The following is a 16,973-nucleotide window of genomic DNA, read 5'->3' as shown; positions in this document are numbered from 1 at the left end:
TATATATATATATATATATATATATTACCTCATCTTGGTGGCACTCAATAATTGAAAGTGCTAGTGGGATTTCATCCAAATCTTTAAGGAAGCTATGTGTTGAGAAGTCCTTCACAATGTTCAATTTTCTTAGTCCAATGTCCCATCCATTGTTAGCTTTTCCAACTTTTCCTCCCAAAGCTCTACACAAAACCTATAATATGGATATAAAAATATTTAGTAAAATAATGTTAGATATATATCCAAAATCCTCTTTTTATTTTGAAAAAATAAAAACAAGAATCAACCAAATATAAAAGAAAAAGTCACCCTTTTAGAATAAGAATATGCAAGTAGTACTTTAGCAAGTGCTATATAATGTCCTTTTGCACTTCGGTATTTGTACTTTACCCAACTTGTTGGATGATTTTTTTTAATTCCTAGAAAATATCTTTGAAAGATCAAGACTTGAAGTAACGATAAAATTATCCCGTTATAAAATTACATTTAGATAAATCGTTTACGCCAGCAACCCTTTCCTAAACCTTGCATGATCTTGGAATGACTTCATGCACCAAGTTGACCTTTTCAGAAAATACCATCCTCAATCCATTAATATAAAATGTTGATTTTCGACTGACGTCCCATCTAAATGTTACTCTTCAAAACCTTTTATCAACGAGTCAAATTCGCATGAATTTCATCTTAATAATACATACTCATTTTTTAGTTAGTGTTAAAAAGATTATCTGTTTTATTTTTAAGAGTATTAATCTCTTCAATTACATATATAATATAACATATGTAATTATCTTTTAAATGTTTTGATAATGTTTTTATAGTACTGTCAGTATATAAAAGTTAAAACGAATAAACAAACCTGATGTCCAAAGCAAATACCAAGAACTTTCTTTTGCATGAAATACAAATTTTGCAAAAGTATACAAAGTTTGAGAATCCAATGCTCATTCCCATATGCATCAAATGGACTTCCACTAATTACAAATCCATCATAATTAATAAGTTGATCCATTTCTGGAAATTCATCATCAACAACTCTAAATAAATCCCATTTTTCTCCAAATTCTTCATCACCAAATGCCTCAACAAATACATTAAAATATCCTCCATACATTTTTTTCACATATTCTGAATCTTTTGCAGCTAATAATAAAGCATATTTCTTCACTTTTCCACCTTCAATCTTCATAATTATTTTTTTGAAGAAAAATATAAATTTGTCACTATTAGTGAAAAATGGATTTTTTTTCTAGTTGTTGGTTTGTGTTTGAGAGAGTGTAGATAAATGGTTGTATTTATAGAAGAAAAAAAAAAGAATAACTACGCGTTTTGATGTGATTAATTAAATATAAGTAATTAAGGAATTAAATAATTAGCAAATGAAAGTTATAAAAGTTGACCATGTAAAACTACTAAAGAAAATAGTTATATGTAACACCTCTATATATAATATAATGCAAAACCTAATTTAACTAGGATTAGAAAACTTATTTTTTATATTATTTAGACTAACTATTCTATTTTTAGACATAAATTAAATTAATACGAAAACCTAAACAAATTTGATTTCATAATATAACTTTAATTATTATTCCAATTGTAGCTAGATAAAATCTTTATGTATATATTACCATATATGGACACTTTTTGACTTTTCGTAAAATTACTTTTTTATATTTTAACACTCTGTAATAAATATTTCACAAATATCAAACCCTAAAAAAATTTGGGGTTCCTACTTTGATTTTGAATTATTATTCCTATAGTAGCGCAGTAATTAATTACTCTTCTTTTTATGTATGAATTATAATATATTGACACCTTTTAACTTTTTTGTAAATTTATTTTTTTATATTTTGATATTCTTTAATAAAAAATTCAACAAACAAAATTTCCTATTCTAATTCTGAATTATTATTATTACAATAGTAGCTAGGTAAAAAATATATTCTTTTTATGTATGTACTACAATATATTGACACTCTTTAACTTCTTCATGAGTTTACATTTTTTATATTCTGACACTTTTTAGTAAAAATTTCAATTACGCTATTAATAAAATACATTTATAATATACCATAACATAAAAAGTGATCGATTCCAATAAAAATATTATCCGTTGTATGGAAATATAGTTATGAGAGATTAGGTCTTATTGTATTTTAATATGTTTTGTTCATACGTATTATTTATTATATTTGTAGTGATCTTTTTATATGTAAATTTAAGGTTTGTATTAAAAAATTAAACCCCATATTGCAACGTTACGTAGTTTATTGTAAACATATAGTTTCAAAAGAAACTAATTAAATAAACCATGAAGAAAGTCAATAGATTTTTCCACAAAATTTCTTACTATTTTATTTATGGATCAATATGATTAATTTTTCTTAAAAAAAGATTAATTATTATAAAAATAGAGCATAATTCCTTATTGGACTTGGTCATATTGTTGTTTTCTTTTCCTCCTAATTTTTTAATCGATATCTTAGAATTACTCGTTTATAGTTGATTAAATTCAAAGATGATAACGGGATGGATGTGGGGCAAACCCATACTAATCTGTACAGATTTTGGCCCGCTCCACCCCGCAATGCTTTTGATAGCATAATTTTTTATTTTTGCTCTTACACCGTATAAATCCGCCCCACATAATTTCAACATTCTTCTAACACTTATTCATGCTAGAAGTGAATTGATTCCTAGTAATTGATTTACGCCTTACGAAAATTTGTATTCTTACTCTTGTTGTAGTCGAGATAAATTTGACCCCTTCTCTTGTTTTCGCCTATGTATATAAGATACTTTAAGAAGTTAATATCCTTTTTAGTAGCATTGTCCGAAGAAAGAATAGAGTATTTGGACCTGATTAAATTTGGATTCATGTATTGTAAGATTTATTTTGAGCGAATACTTTAATAAAAAAAAAATTATTTTCAACAGTTTGAATTCGAAATATTTAATTAAAGATAGATCATGATTCGTGTACTGGTGGACTTGGTCATATTGATTAAAGGAAAATTCACACATATATCGAAGGAAGTTCAACAATGCAGTACTTAGTTTTGACGAAACAAAATTTTAATTTTATATATATGTATATATATATATATATATATATATATAAAAAAATCAATTTTCGTGTGTATTAGTACATGAATTTTTAAAATACTTGTCAGAAGCTATGTTTTAGCTAAAATTTTGTGGCTTTGTTGGTGAGGATATATTTAATAATACTAATTATATTTTAAAAAGACCGACATCGTTTTCGTGTTTTTAGAGTTTATGTATCACTGTTTGGTTTACGAGAGTTAAACTGTTTATGAATGTGAATTTGTACATGAAATTATTGACTTTGTAAAATAAAAATTACATATGTAAAAACTACACAAAAAATACTATGAATCGAAATAATTGATAATTTATGATATTTAATTAAAAAAGATTACAATCAATAAAAATCTTATTTTAAATATCAAAATTCAAAAAATACCATATAAATTGACACATAGAGAATAATAATTTATTTTGATTTATTCATATTTCCATTGCCTCTATCATGAATTTAATTGAAAGAATAAAAAGAAAACGACTTCTTGTTACATAAATAAGACACAAACATAACATTTGTACTATAAAATTCTTAATGTTATTCTTTTTAATTCTTCATGTGCAATTTGTTGAATAAGTCCTTTAAGAAATTCCATAGAAATTTAGAATAATATATACATCTTTTAATTAATTATTATTCCTATTAATTGACTTGTACTAGATTGTGTTGTCTTTATCAATTATCAACTACCAACTTTGTACCAAATACAACTATTTTCACATTTAATAGGCTATTAAATGCAAAATTATTCTTTTTACTAAGAAAATTTAAAGCACAAAAAAATAATAATTCATCATTTATGTTATATTCGAGAAAAATATTAATATCTTGTATAACATATTCGATTTAACTATATTTGATTTAAACCTTGTATTCTGATTAAAAAAAATATTAAATATGTATAAAAAAAATAATTTTGAATTTAATTAGTTACTAGCATAATTGATTAGATTGTGTTGTAGAATTCAAAATTTATAGAGTTCAATTCATGCCTTTGTCTCTCGATTTTTGTATTATACACAATATAAATTAATCATAGTAAATTAAAATGAAATTAATAGCCAAATTTATAAACTTTTTTATTTGTGAAATAATAAATATAAATATAATTGACCAATATATTGGACTCTACCAATTTGGACAAAGATATAAATGCCGGTTGGTTTAGAACAACCAATTACTAATTTCTCACTCAAGTCAATTCTTTCTATTTGTCCTTTTTTTTCTCTTTGTGAATGGGTCATGATTGATAATGGAAATTCGTAATCGTTATTTTTCATAAAAATAAATTTATTTCAGTATAATTGATTATATTTTTTTGTTTATACGTATTCAAAAATCAAAATAATAGTTGACTTCTTTTTGTTACAATATTTGGAATTATTGTTCTGATAAGTATAATTTAAGTCGAGTGTCTTTTTTAAAAAAATTCCTCTATCACAATAATGCAAGATAAGGTTTGCGTACACTTTATCATCGTCAAACCCCGATCACTTGTAAATATTTACTGAATATGTTATTGTTATTATAAATTGGAGCACTGCAAAAAATTTGTGATGGAAGAGATAAATTTCATCATAGAATTTAGCGATTGATAAACTCTTCATATGTTATCCGTCACAAATTTGTGTTTTTACAATAATCGTATCGTTTAATTATATTTTATTGATCGATTGACATAGTCAAAGTTGAAAATCTAAGAAGAGAATTGCTTGAAAAATGAAATTTAGATGTAATACTTAACGAGGGATATAGTTTATTATAAATACTATTTTAGACTTTAGTTATATGATTTTTTTTATATTAAGAGATTGAGAAAAAATAACACAAGAAATCGATAAATAAATTATACAACTATCTTTGTATGATTACCTACTACTCATTTACTTATATGTTGTAACGGTCAAAATATTCTATTGAAAGGTTCAATTCTTTCATATGCAATACATTCCATTATAAACAATTATAATATTTTTCGTCTATTTTTTCATTTGATATTCGATATTCGTAATTCATTAAAATTTACGAAAAATTTCACTTTGGAGAAAGATGTGTTATGTAGCAAAAGTGAAGTAGCTTAAAATTGTAATCTTTAGTTAAAGATAGAATAATATTATCATTTTATCACCACAATATTCATTGTAATAGACAATTAGACACTATCGAAAATAGTTTTTTTTTTATCTCTAAATTAAAATAAAATAATAAAATATGAATACACTCTATTTTTCATAAATCTCACTCGTAAAATTACATTAATTACGATGTCCTTGTTGTTGACTTGGGAAGTAATAATTAAAATACTAAAATGAAAGATTTTATTAGGCAGTTAGTAATTTGTCTACACAACTAAATTCTTTTTTTTTTTTTTGGGTCAAGTCGTGAATAACATTTAATGTGCCATTTTCATATTTATGGTCAATTATCCTAGATTTCTAAGGGTCCATGACTTGACTTTTTTTACAAAAAAAATAAATAAATTTTGGTTATATTGCATGGTCTTCTTTTGCCAATAAAGATGTCTAGGTACATTGAATGTTATTATATTGTTAACAATATAATAAAAACAGGGGGAAAATAATATTATAATATCTATAATAAGCAAACTAAATAATAATGAGAATTTTATTATCATTTAGTATTCAGAGGCGGAGCTAAGCGAGTGAAAAAAGGTTAACCTCTTTGATGAAAAATTGTTTGTAGATAATTATTTATATAATAAATATTGAATTTGCTTGAATTCTTTATATATATGTCTTTTTTTTTAAAAAAATATTACTGAAAATTTTGACTCCAACACTATTTATATTTCATTGAATTGACATAAATGACTGAAGATTTATGAGGAATAGGATTTATTGTAGAGACACTCCTAAAATCAAAGACTTCTTCATTAACGAGACTTGTACCCAAAATATATGCTTAAAGATAGTGAGAGAATCGTATACATTCTATCATGATCCTTAGTGATAATATATATCAATAATTTGTGAATTTGTTTTAATTTTGATTTATGTAGCACAATTTAATTTCGAGAGTTAAATTTTCTAAGGTCATAACAAACATATATGAAAAATTTTGGCCATTTTATTTTTAGATTTTCCGATACAAAATTCATAGGCTATAGCACACAAAAATCATTAAAATCAGTCTTTGCCTGCTTTGAAGCTCGTTTGAACTTGAAAATGCACCATATTTCCTCGCGAGACGAAATGGTTCCATTTCTAAGGTCTTCACAGACGTCAATGGAAAATTTTGGCAATTTTATTTCAGGATTTCCGGATCAAGAAAAATTCATGTGCTATAGCACACGAGAATCAATAAAATCTGCTTTTGCCTAATTTGGGGCTTGTATGAACTTGAAAATGCACTAGTTTTTCCCGCGACACGAACTTGTTCCATTTCTAAGGTCTTAACGAACATCTATAAAAAAATTTGGTCATTTTATTTCAAGAATTTTTGATTAAAAAATCCATGGGTTATTGCACACGAAAATCGGCCAAAACTGCCTTTGACTGCTTTGGGCTCGTTTGAACTTGAAAATGCACCATTTTTCCTTGGGGGACGAACTGGTTCCATTTATAAGGTCTTAACCGACATTTATGAAAAATTTTGATCATTTTATTTTTAGGATTTCTGGATAAAAGAAAATCCATTGGTTATATATAGCACAAGAAAATCGATAAAATTTGCCTTTGTCTGCTTTGTGGCTCGTTTGAATTTGAAAAATGCACCATTTTCCCCCACGGAACGAACTGGTTTCATTTCTAAGGTCTTAACTGACGTACACAAAAAATTCGATCATTTTATTTCAGGATTTCTGATTAAAAAATATTCATGGGCTATAGCACATGAAAATCGATAAAATTTACCTTTGCCTACTTTGGGGCTCGTATGGACTCTTTCCACACGATACGAATGGTTCTTTTTCAAATGTCTTATCGAACGTCCATAAAAATTTTTGACAATTATATTTCTGGATTTTCGGATCAAATAAAATTCATGGGCCATAACACATGAAAATCGGTAAAATCTGTGTTTGCCTATTTTGGAACTCGTTTGAACTTGAAAATGCACCATTTTTCTCGATGGAACTGGTTCCATTTCTAAGGTCTTAATGGACGTCCATGAATAATTTTGACCATTCATTTTACAATTTTGGATAAAAAATCTACAGGCTATAACACACGAAAATTGATAAAACCTGCCTCTGCATTCATCGGGGATCGTTTGAAGTTAAAAAGGCATCATTTTCCCTGAGGGATGAACTGGTTTCATTTCTAAGATCTTAACTGACGTCCATGAAAATTTTTGGCTAATTTCTTTTTGGGCTTTATGGATCAAAAAAATCCATGGGCTATAACATAATAAAATCGCTAAAATCTGTCTTTGCCTATTGTGGGGCTCATTTGAACTTGAAAATGCACCATTTTTTCTCCGGAACGAACTAGTTCCATTTCTAAGGTCTTAACGGACGTCCATGAAAATTTCAGTCATTTTGTTTCGAGATTTCCAAATAAAAAAATTCATGGATCATAGCACACGAAAATCGAGAAAATCGATAAAATCTGTCTTTACCTGCTTTGAAGCTCGTTTGAACTTGAAAATGCATCATTTATCCCTGCAGGACGAACTGGTTGCTTTTCTAAGGTCTTGACGGATTTTCATGACAAATTTCAGTCATTTTGTTTATGGATTTCTGGATTAAAAAATACATGGGCTATAACACACGAAAATTAGTAAAATCTATCTTTGCCTGATTTAGAGCTCGTTTGAACTTGAAATAACATCATTTTTCCCGCGAGAAAAATTGATTCCATTTCTTAGGTATTAACGGACGTTGAAGAAAAATTTCGGCCATTTTATTTAGTGGTTTCTGGATTAAAAAAAATTCATAGGCTATTGCAAACGAAAATCAATAAAATATGTCTTTGCCTGGTTTGAGGCTTGTTTGAACTTGAAATGTATCATTTTTAACTCCGGGACGAAGTGGTTCCATTTGTAAGGTCTTAATGGACGTCCATTAAAATTCAGTCATTTTATTTCGAGATTTTCAAATAAAAAAAAATTCATGGGCTATAACACACGAATATCGATAAAATCTGTCTTTGCATGCTTTGGGACTATTTTGAACTTGAAAATACACCATTTTTTTCCACGGGATTATATGGTTCCATTTCTAAGGTCTTATCAGATGTGCATGAAAAATTTTGCCCATTTTGTTTTAGGATTTTTGGAGCAAGAAAAATAAATGGGCTATAGCACATGAGAATCAGTAAAATTTGTCTTTGTCTACTTGGGGCTCGTTTTAACTTTAAAATGTCCCATATTTCCCAGCGGGACGGATTGATTCCATTTCTAAGGTCTTAACAGAAATCCATGAAAATTTTTGGTATTTTGTTTGAAGATTTTTGAATCAAAAAAATTCATGGGCTACAGCACATGAAAATCGGTAAAATCTTTCTTTGTCTGCTTTGAGGCTTGTTTGAACTTAAAAATACATCATTTTTCCCCCTGCAATGAACTAGTTCCTTTTATAAGGTCTTAAAGAACATTCATGAAAAAAAATTCCATTTTATTTTGAAATTTTCGCATTAAAAAGAATTCATGGATATAGCACATGAAAATCTTTAAGACTCGTTTGTAGTTGAAAGTGCACCATTTATCTCCAAGGGACGAACTAGTTTCATTTCTATGGTCTTAACAGGCGTGCATGAAAAACTTTGGCGATTTTTTTTCAGAATTACTGGATAAAAAAAAAATCATGGGTTACACACGAAAGTTGATAAAATCTGTCTTTGCCTGCTTTAGGGCTCGTTTGAACTTGAAAATGTATCATTTTCCTTGCGAGACACAATGATTCCATTTCTTAGGTCTTAACGTACATGAAAAATTTTGGCCAGATTATTTTGAGATTTCGGATAAAATAGAATCATAGGCTATAACACACGAAAATCAGTAAAATCTGTCTTTGCTTGCTTTGGAGCTCGTTTGAACTTGAAAATGTATCATTTTCCCCAAAGGACGAACTGGTTCCATATTTAAGGTTTTGACAGACGTCCATGAATAATTTTGACCTTTTTTTTTTTTTTGAGATTTTCGAATAGAAAAATTCATGGGTTATAGCACACGAAAATCGATAAAATCTGCATTTGCCTGCTTTAGGGCTCGTTTGTACTTGAAAATGCATTAGTTATCCCCGTGGGATGAACTAGTTCCATTTTTAAGTTCTTAACGAACATCCATGAAAATTTTTGTCCATTTTGTTTGAGGATTTCCAAATAAAAAAAATTATAGGCAATAGCACACGAAAATCGATAAAATCTAACTTTATCTACTTTGGGCTTATTTTGAATTTAAAAATGTACCATTTTTCTCCTCGGGATGAGCTGGTTTCATTTCTAAAATCTTAACGGACGTTTATGAAAAATTTCGGTCAGTTTATTTTGAGATTTCCGATTCAAAAAAATCCAAAGGTAATAGCACACGAAAATTGGTAAAATATACCTTTGCCTGCTTTTGGGCTCATTTTAACTTGAAAATGAACCATTTTCCCCACGGAATGAACTGTTCTATTTTCTAATTTTTTAATGGACGTCCATGAAAATTTTTGGTCATTTTATTTCGGAAATCCAGATCAAAAAAATTCATGGCCTATATAGCATATGAAAATCTGTAAAATCTGCCTTTGTCTTCTTTGGAACATGTTTGAACTTGAAAATGCACAATTTTTCCTACGGGACGAACCGTTCGCTTTCTTAGTTCTTAACGGACGTCGATGAAAAATTTCAGTCATTCTGCTTCGTGATTTTAGGATAAAAAAAAATTCATGGGCTATATAGCACGCGAAAATCAGAAAAATTTGTCTTTACCTACATTGTTGCTCATTTAAACTTGAAAATGCACCATTTTTCTTTGCGAGACGAACTGGTTCCATTTCTAAGGTCTTAATGGATGGATGTCCATGAATAATTTCAGCCATTTTATTTTGGAATTCCAAATAAAAAAGATTCATGGACTAAAGCACACGAAAATCAGTATAATCTACCTTTACCTCCTTTGGAACTCGTTTGCACTTGAAAATTCACCATTTTCCCATGGGACGAACTGTTTCCGTTTCTATAGGAAATAGATTAGTTAGCAAATAAAAAATAACCTAACAACCCATAAATCACTCGTTATTCACAACAAGAAATTAAAATTGGTCATTGTTGCTTTCGTTTAATTTGTTGATTTTGGTTTTAGACTTTGAATTGACATTTTGCTAGACTTTTTCTTTTCTTTTCACATATGAATTATAAATACTTTTTTTTGATGAAAACATATATAAAATATTCAATTATTTTATTTTATTAAAATAATATATTATGTATATTATATTATAAAATATATGTAGGCTTGTTGGTTTGGTTTTTTCTAGGTTTTGAATCAAACCAAATATTAATCACTTTTTTAAAATGTAAAATCAAATCGAACCTAAATAAAAAAAATTGATTATCTAATATGAAATATACAACCACATTTATTCTTCATTGTTAAATGGTTACGGAATTGATCGAATCTTTTTATTTTAGTTAAAAATTTTGAATTCGAATTTTAAGCAAAAAAAATTAAAATAAAAAGGGGTTTTCTCATTTAAGGGATCTCATGGAATTCGATATTGTATACATAGTGTATAATAATGTATACATGCTATATATCTGTGTATCAAAATTTTACGTACATCCATATGCATTGTTTATCCCATACATTATACAAAGGGTTAATTCAAACTATATACAACAAAACTATAAATTTACTATTATTAACATTATGTCTTATTTACATAATAGTCAAAAGTCATAGAAGTATACGGTGACTATACATCTATCTTGCCGAAAGTCATAGAAAGTATATAGTGATTATACAATATAGCTACAATAACGATATATATATATATATATATATATATATATATATAATAAAAAAAACTATATACTGATTAAACATTATGAACTCAAAAATTGAATTGAATCATTCAACATTTCAAAACAGATACCGAACACCCAAATAAAATAAATTCTTACAAAGACTGTTGCTCACGTGACCTAAAGGGAAAAGAGAAAAATACACATGGTCACAACTCTAATAAATCAACTATAACATGGTCTAATCATATCAAAATAATCTTTTTAACCAATTACTCATATCACTTTTAATTATTTACTTTTTGTCTTTTAATTTTATATTATTATTTTCTCTACTAACGTCAGATATAACGGCTGTTTTTCTAAAACATAATTGACTTATTATCCTAATGCATGATTTAGTGTGATTAAAATAGTATTTATATTATAAAATTACTCTTAAAATTTTAATATCAAAATTTATGATTAATATAGCAAAGTATTTCAAAGATATATTCAAAAATTAAAATTTATGAATCTCTGTAACAATTAATATATAATAATAATTTAATTCACGATCGAGTATTTATAGATATCCACTTATGGAGGATTTCTGTTTTGTCTTTATAGATATCTCTAAATCGTAAGACGATATAATCATCGTATTATCGAATCATATTTTTCGCATGAAAAATTATTGAGTTTAGGTGAACCTTAAATTTGTTTTTAAAAGGATCCCTTTATCTATTTCCCCTAAAAAAGACATGAATAAAAACTGATAATTTTTATAGTTAAATATTAAAATTCATTTTTTATCTTACTCAATAATAAATTAATAATATATTCTTAAATTAGCGATAAAATAACGATAAATTTCAAAATTAATTTTATTTATTTTTTTGCTTTTACTACTCATTATTTATAAAGCAACAAAAGATTGGAAGAACCAAAAGAAATTGGTTTCATTATAAAAAGTTCTGAAATGGCTTTTTGGCCCAAATACTTTTTTTTTCTTCTATCTTTGCTTTTATTTTTATTTTTTTGTTTTTTCTATTTCTTTATGAATGAATTATTGCTTTTTCTATTTCCAAGAGATAACTATTTTTTTTAATTTGTATCTTTTAGTTTTAGATTTATAGATTCCAAATTAGGTTTGACCCTTTGTATGCTTTTGTTCTTTTTGTCTTTGTGTTTCCTTCAAATATTGAGTAATTGAAAGTACAAATAACATTTATATTTCATCATTGCATTTGTATTGATAATAATTAGTTCCTATTATCGAAAAATTATATACACATTATATTCGATATGTTATTATTATTATTATAATTCATAATTTAAAATGAAGACAATAATTATTTCCGAACTATATAATAATTTTTTTTAGAAAAAAACACAAGATAGTATACGATGTTGAGTCATGTTGACATGTATAATGAATGGTGGTAAAATTTAAATTCCGAGAATTTTCTGCTCTATTATAATATTGAAGTGTGATTGTCTTATTTAATAATTTAAAATATATTATTAAGAGATTATATTTTTATTTATTTAATTATATTCTTAATAATATATAAAGTAGTTAAAATATATTAATTTTCACACAAAATTATTTTTCTTTAAAATTAATTTTCCATTTTTCTCAACTTTTTCTCCTGCAAAAAGCATTTTCACCAAAAAGCCTCTCAAATCCACTATAATTGTCAGCTTTTTTTTTTTCTTCTCCAGGTTTTTTTAGAGGAAAAAAAAAGAAGGATATTAAAATCCCAAAGTTTCATAGAATAACAAAAAGAAAAAGCTGAAAATGAAATCTCTTTCACAATTTTATTTTTCAAGAAAAAGAAGAAAAAAAATCAATTCTATTGTAAAGTGTTAAAGATATGCAACCCCTTTTGCTTTTAATTATTTTCCTTTCATTTTTTTAATTAATTAATTAATTTTTTTTCTTCTTTATATACCAATATATATACTTCTCCTATTAGTACTATTTCTCTTCTTAGTTACCAAACATACAATAAATTTTGTATTAATGGATCCATGCACAAGTTTTTTGCATCTATTAATGGAAATTTGAGAGGTACTCTTCATTTCTCTTTTATATTTTCTTCTGATTTTTCATTACAAGTTTTATATATGTATGTGTATATATGTTGTGTTGTGTTTGTTTTTGGTATAATCATCTGCATTCAGAATTTACTGAACCGACTAATTTAGATTCATATCGTGTTTCAAGATTGAAGCTTGATGTATATTTATGAATTTTACAATACCAAGTAGCTCCTTTTTAGTGGTGTAGCCACATATAACAAAGAAGGGGTATGTAAACACTCTTCCTCAAAAATTATTATAATATATATGAATAAAAAATATATATAGGGTATCGTGTAGTAGGGGCGGAGCTAGAGCCTAAAATGTTTAGGTACATGGCACAACCTAGTAGTGTAGCCACACTAAAGGTGGTTAGTAAAATATTCTTTATCGAAAATTATACTTTTTATATTAAAAACATACTCTATATATGTATTAAAAAAAATTATGATTTCGCTTTTGTCAATATCTTTGGCCAAAACACTATATTTTTAGTTTAAGAGATTTACAAACTATGTATAAAAGATCAATCAATAACTCATAAACTCAAATTCAAGACTTCTGTTTTCCCCCATAGGACGATATACAAGGATATTCATACTCCCTATCAGGAATTTCTTCGTTTTTAGAACTTAAGCTCGAAACTTTTGATTGAAAATAATTAAATCAATCCCTTCGATAATACGAATTTATCAATCGGTTAACATATAATCTGAATCTATCCATATATACATGAATTTATTATCCATTCTCAAAACTCAAACTCGAAATCTTCTTCTATACTAAAAATGAAGAGTTCAATTGAATTCACTTGCAACACTCCATGTTATACATGGCAGTGATAAATGGGACAGATACAAATACAGGAAAAGTAGGGTTTGATCTGAGAAAATATCTGTTCTGAAAATGATTGATATCTATATATATATATATATATATATATATATATATGTATATATATATATATATATGTGTATATATATATATATGTGTATATATATATATATGTGTATATATATATATATATATATATATAATTATTTAGTTCTTCTTTTGTCTATATTTATAATAAATATTGAACTTTCTCCTTATGGGGTTCTTTGCTTTATAGTCTTTAGGATTCTATCATTTTCTTGAGTTCTATTTTGGTTTATAATTATTGAATAACAATTATTTAGATTTTTTCGAATTTTTCATAAGATATATTAATAAATGCGTATTAACAATTTTTTTTAAAAAAGCTTGTTATGAATGTAACATCATTTTTTAAAAATTCGAACAACATAAATAATCAATTACTTCAATCATTTTCTTGAGTTCCATTTTGGTGCATAAGAATTGATCTAGGTATTAGTTAGCATTTAATTTATTTCCTTTCTTTTTTACATTATTGATCTAGCATTTAATTTTTTTACCTTTTAATGTTTTTCATAGAGAAAGAACTATAGTTGTTTTCCTCATTTTAGTAAATCTCAACTCTATTTTTAAAAATTTATTTCTAATATATATATTTTATTTGTGTTCACATTTATTTAAATAAATCAAGTAATGACTAATGAGTTATCCTAACAAACTATACCTGATATAAAGTCGTTCGATAGTTTACATTTTTCTCTTGCCTAAGCTTCATGAATTGATAGAGAGAGAGAGCGTAGCATACACATTATATATTTTTTCACCATCTTTCCCTCTCTGCGTCTAGAAATTTTTATCAGCAAGTAGTTAATAAAGACTTGAACAACATTATAAATCATTCTTAATGAAGTGTGATCACAACTTAAGCTCATTGATATCCATAATAAATTGTTCACTTTGTCTTAAAAAAACATTTTTAAAAATATATCATCATCGATCTGAAAAGTATGCATACCAGGTAAATATGTATTATATCTTATAAAACTCTAATTTTTCTTTCTCCTTATAATATAGTAGGTATTTATCTAAAATGTAACACATACCTTTTATTAAAATCTTGTTTAATTTAATTCAAACTATATACAAACAAAAAAATATTTCTCCAATAATACATATATTAGAAAAATACTTGACCTAAGTGAGACAAGTTTTAAATCCTTGACCTAATGGGCAGAAATCTAATAAATAGTAAATAAAATCACATCATAATAAATGTGCCTATCAGTTATAAATACTGTTCTGGCATGATGTAAGTAATTGCAAATGGGGTAGGAAAAATATGTACCTCTTCTTAAATTATTTTTACCTATCAACTTTTAACTCATTTATTAATAATTGAATTCGAATTCAAAATTTAAAGTTTATATCGTATTCTATCTACATATTTTTGTCCACTAGTCACTCTTCAAGAGTTTAAAATTTCATAAAATAATCACTATTATGGAGTTTGAAATTTAAAGAAGATGATGAATCAATGTCTTAAGAGTTTCACCAATTGAATTTAAAACAATTAGTTATCCTATAAAATTAGAACTGAGATCACTGGGTCGGTGGGGGAACCCGTAGGCAGGATGTTGAGGTACGAAATTCGAAGTGAAATTTTGGATTTGCCTGTTCTTAGTCGTCATGGGAATTTATGTTCATTTTATCTGAATTATACTAAATATATTATTATTAATAAACAATTATTCGCGTATTTTATTTTTATCCCAATATATAAATTCAACCAAAACAATTATTCACACTAATTCATGTATTTTTATATGTTGAATCAAGTTGCTTTATCTTATTTCACAAGCTACTAATTTCACTTTTTTTAAATGAATTGTTACTCATAATTATTTTGATAATAATGTAATTTTATTTTTATAATAAAAATATTTAATATTAAGTAAAATTTTGATTTTTTTAAAAATAAACCATCATTTTTCAAACCTTTTGGGCCCACAAACACTTATTATAATATACTAAAAGAGTCAACAAAAACCAAATTTATTGGGAAAAGTAGCTAATTAGCAATCTTGTTTAGCTCCAACAAATGAATGTTAGGCCACAAATTCTTGGATTTTGCTTTGTTTATAGTCTCGAGAAAAAATAAATAAATAAATAATATAAAAAAATAATTAAAAAATAACAATAACATACTCGATATAGCTTAATGAGTAGAATATAATAAAAATAAAATATATGTAAATCATGTTTCTATGTTTATGAGGTAGAAAAGTTATTTTCAATTAATCATTCGTTTTAAAAAGCATGACATAAAATAAAAATAAAAATAATAAATAAACAAAATTATCTAAATACAATATAATATATTTATTCATTTATATTTTTTGAATTTTTCTTGAAATTGATGCCCTTTTAGTCAGTAGAGTCAGGTCATCTCTCATTAAAAAAAAAACTTGTACTATAAATATAATATAGACTACTCAAAAGCTGCATTAATTAAAAAATATATATATACATTTTGAATTAGTGTTAACATATTGGAAAAAAAAATGATTTTAAAAAACAAGATTTTGAACCTCCCATTTATTTATTTATTTATTATCTGATCTTTGATATTTGTATTAAAGCTTCACTAAATTAAAATTAAAAATTTTAATATTTAAAAGATAAAATACTCTTTAACAATGACAACGATATATTTTTGGTTCAAATGTATGACCCCTTTGATTAAAATAAAAAAATATTTACCGCTCCATCGTAATTTCTTTCTTTTTTTGGTTGAACCACTTTTCTTGAATCTGAGATGTGCATCATTATCTATGGAGGATAGAAAAGGAAATTTGTAATAAATGAAGGGTAAATAAAGAAAAAAAAAATAAGACAGAGATTGCTTGTGCAAATCTAGATAAATTGGGAACTGGACTTTTTGAGGCAATGTAAGGTGTGAAAGTGAAAAAAAAATTGGGAAAAATTGACCCAAGGGTGTTTGTCTTGTTGGGGGTGGGGGGTTGGGGGGTAGG

General features: G+C 26.2%; 1 protein-coding gene across 1 annotated transcript in view; it reads right to left on the bottom strand.

Annotated features, from left to right (window-relative positions):
- LOC107025647 (gamma-glutamyl peptidase 3-like) overlaps nt 1–1,248 on the bottom strand; it is a 3,416-nt gene extending 2,168 nt beyond the window's left edge. The window contains exons 1-2 of the mRNA XM_015226409.2: nt 860–1,248; nt 29–193 (exon numbers count right to left, since the gene is read on the bottom strand). Of these exons, the coding sequence (XP_015081895.1) occupies nt 29–193; nt 860–1,189 (495 nt within the window). The 5' untranslated portion in view covers nt 1,190–1,248. The remainder of the gene's footprint in view (nt 1–28; nt 194–859) is intronic.
- Between the last annotated feature and the right edge of the window lie 15,725 nt (nt 1,249–16,973).

This window comes from Solanum pennellii, chromosome 7 (genome assembly GCF_001406875.1).
Source record: "Solanum pennellii chromosome 7, SPENNV200".
Taxonomy (NCBI): Eukaryota; Viridiplantae; Streptophyta; class Magnoliopsida; order Solanales; family Solanaceae; genus Solanum; species Solanum pennellii.
Note: the sequence above shows the minus strand (reverse complement) of the source record. Positions and strands in the feature narration are given on the sequence as shown.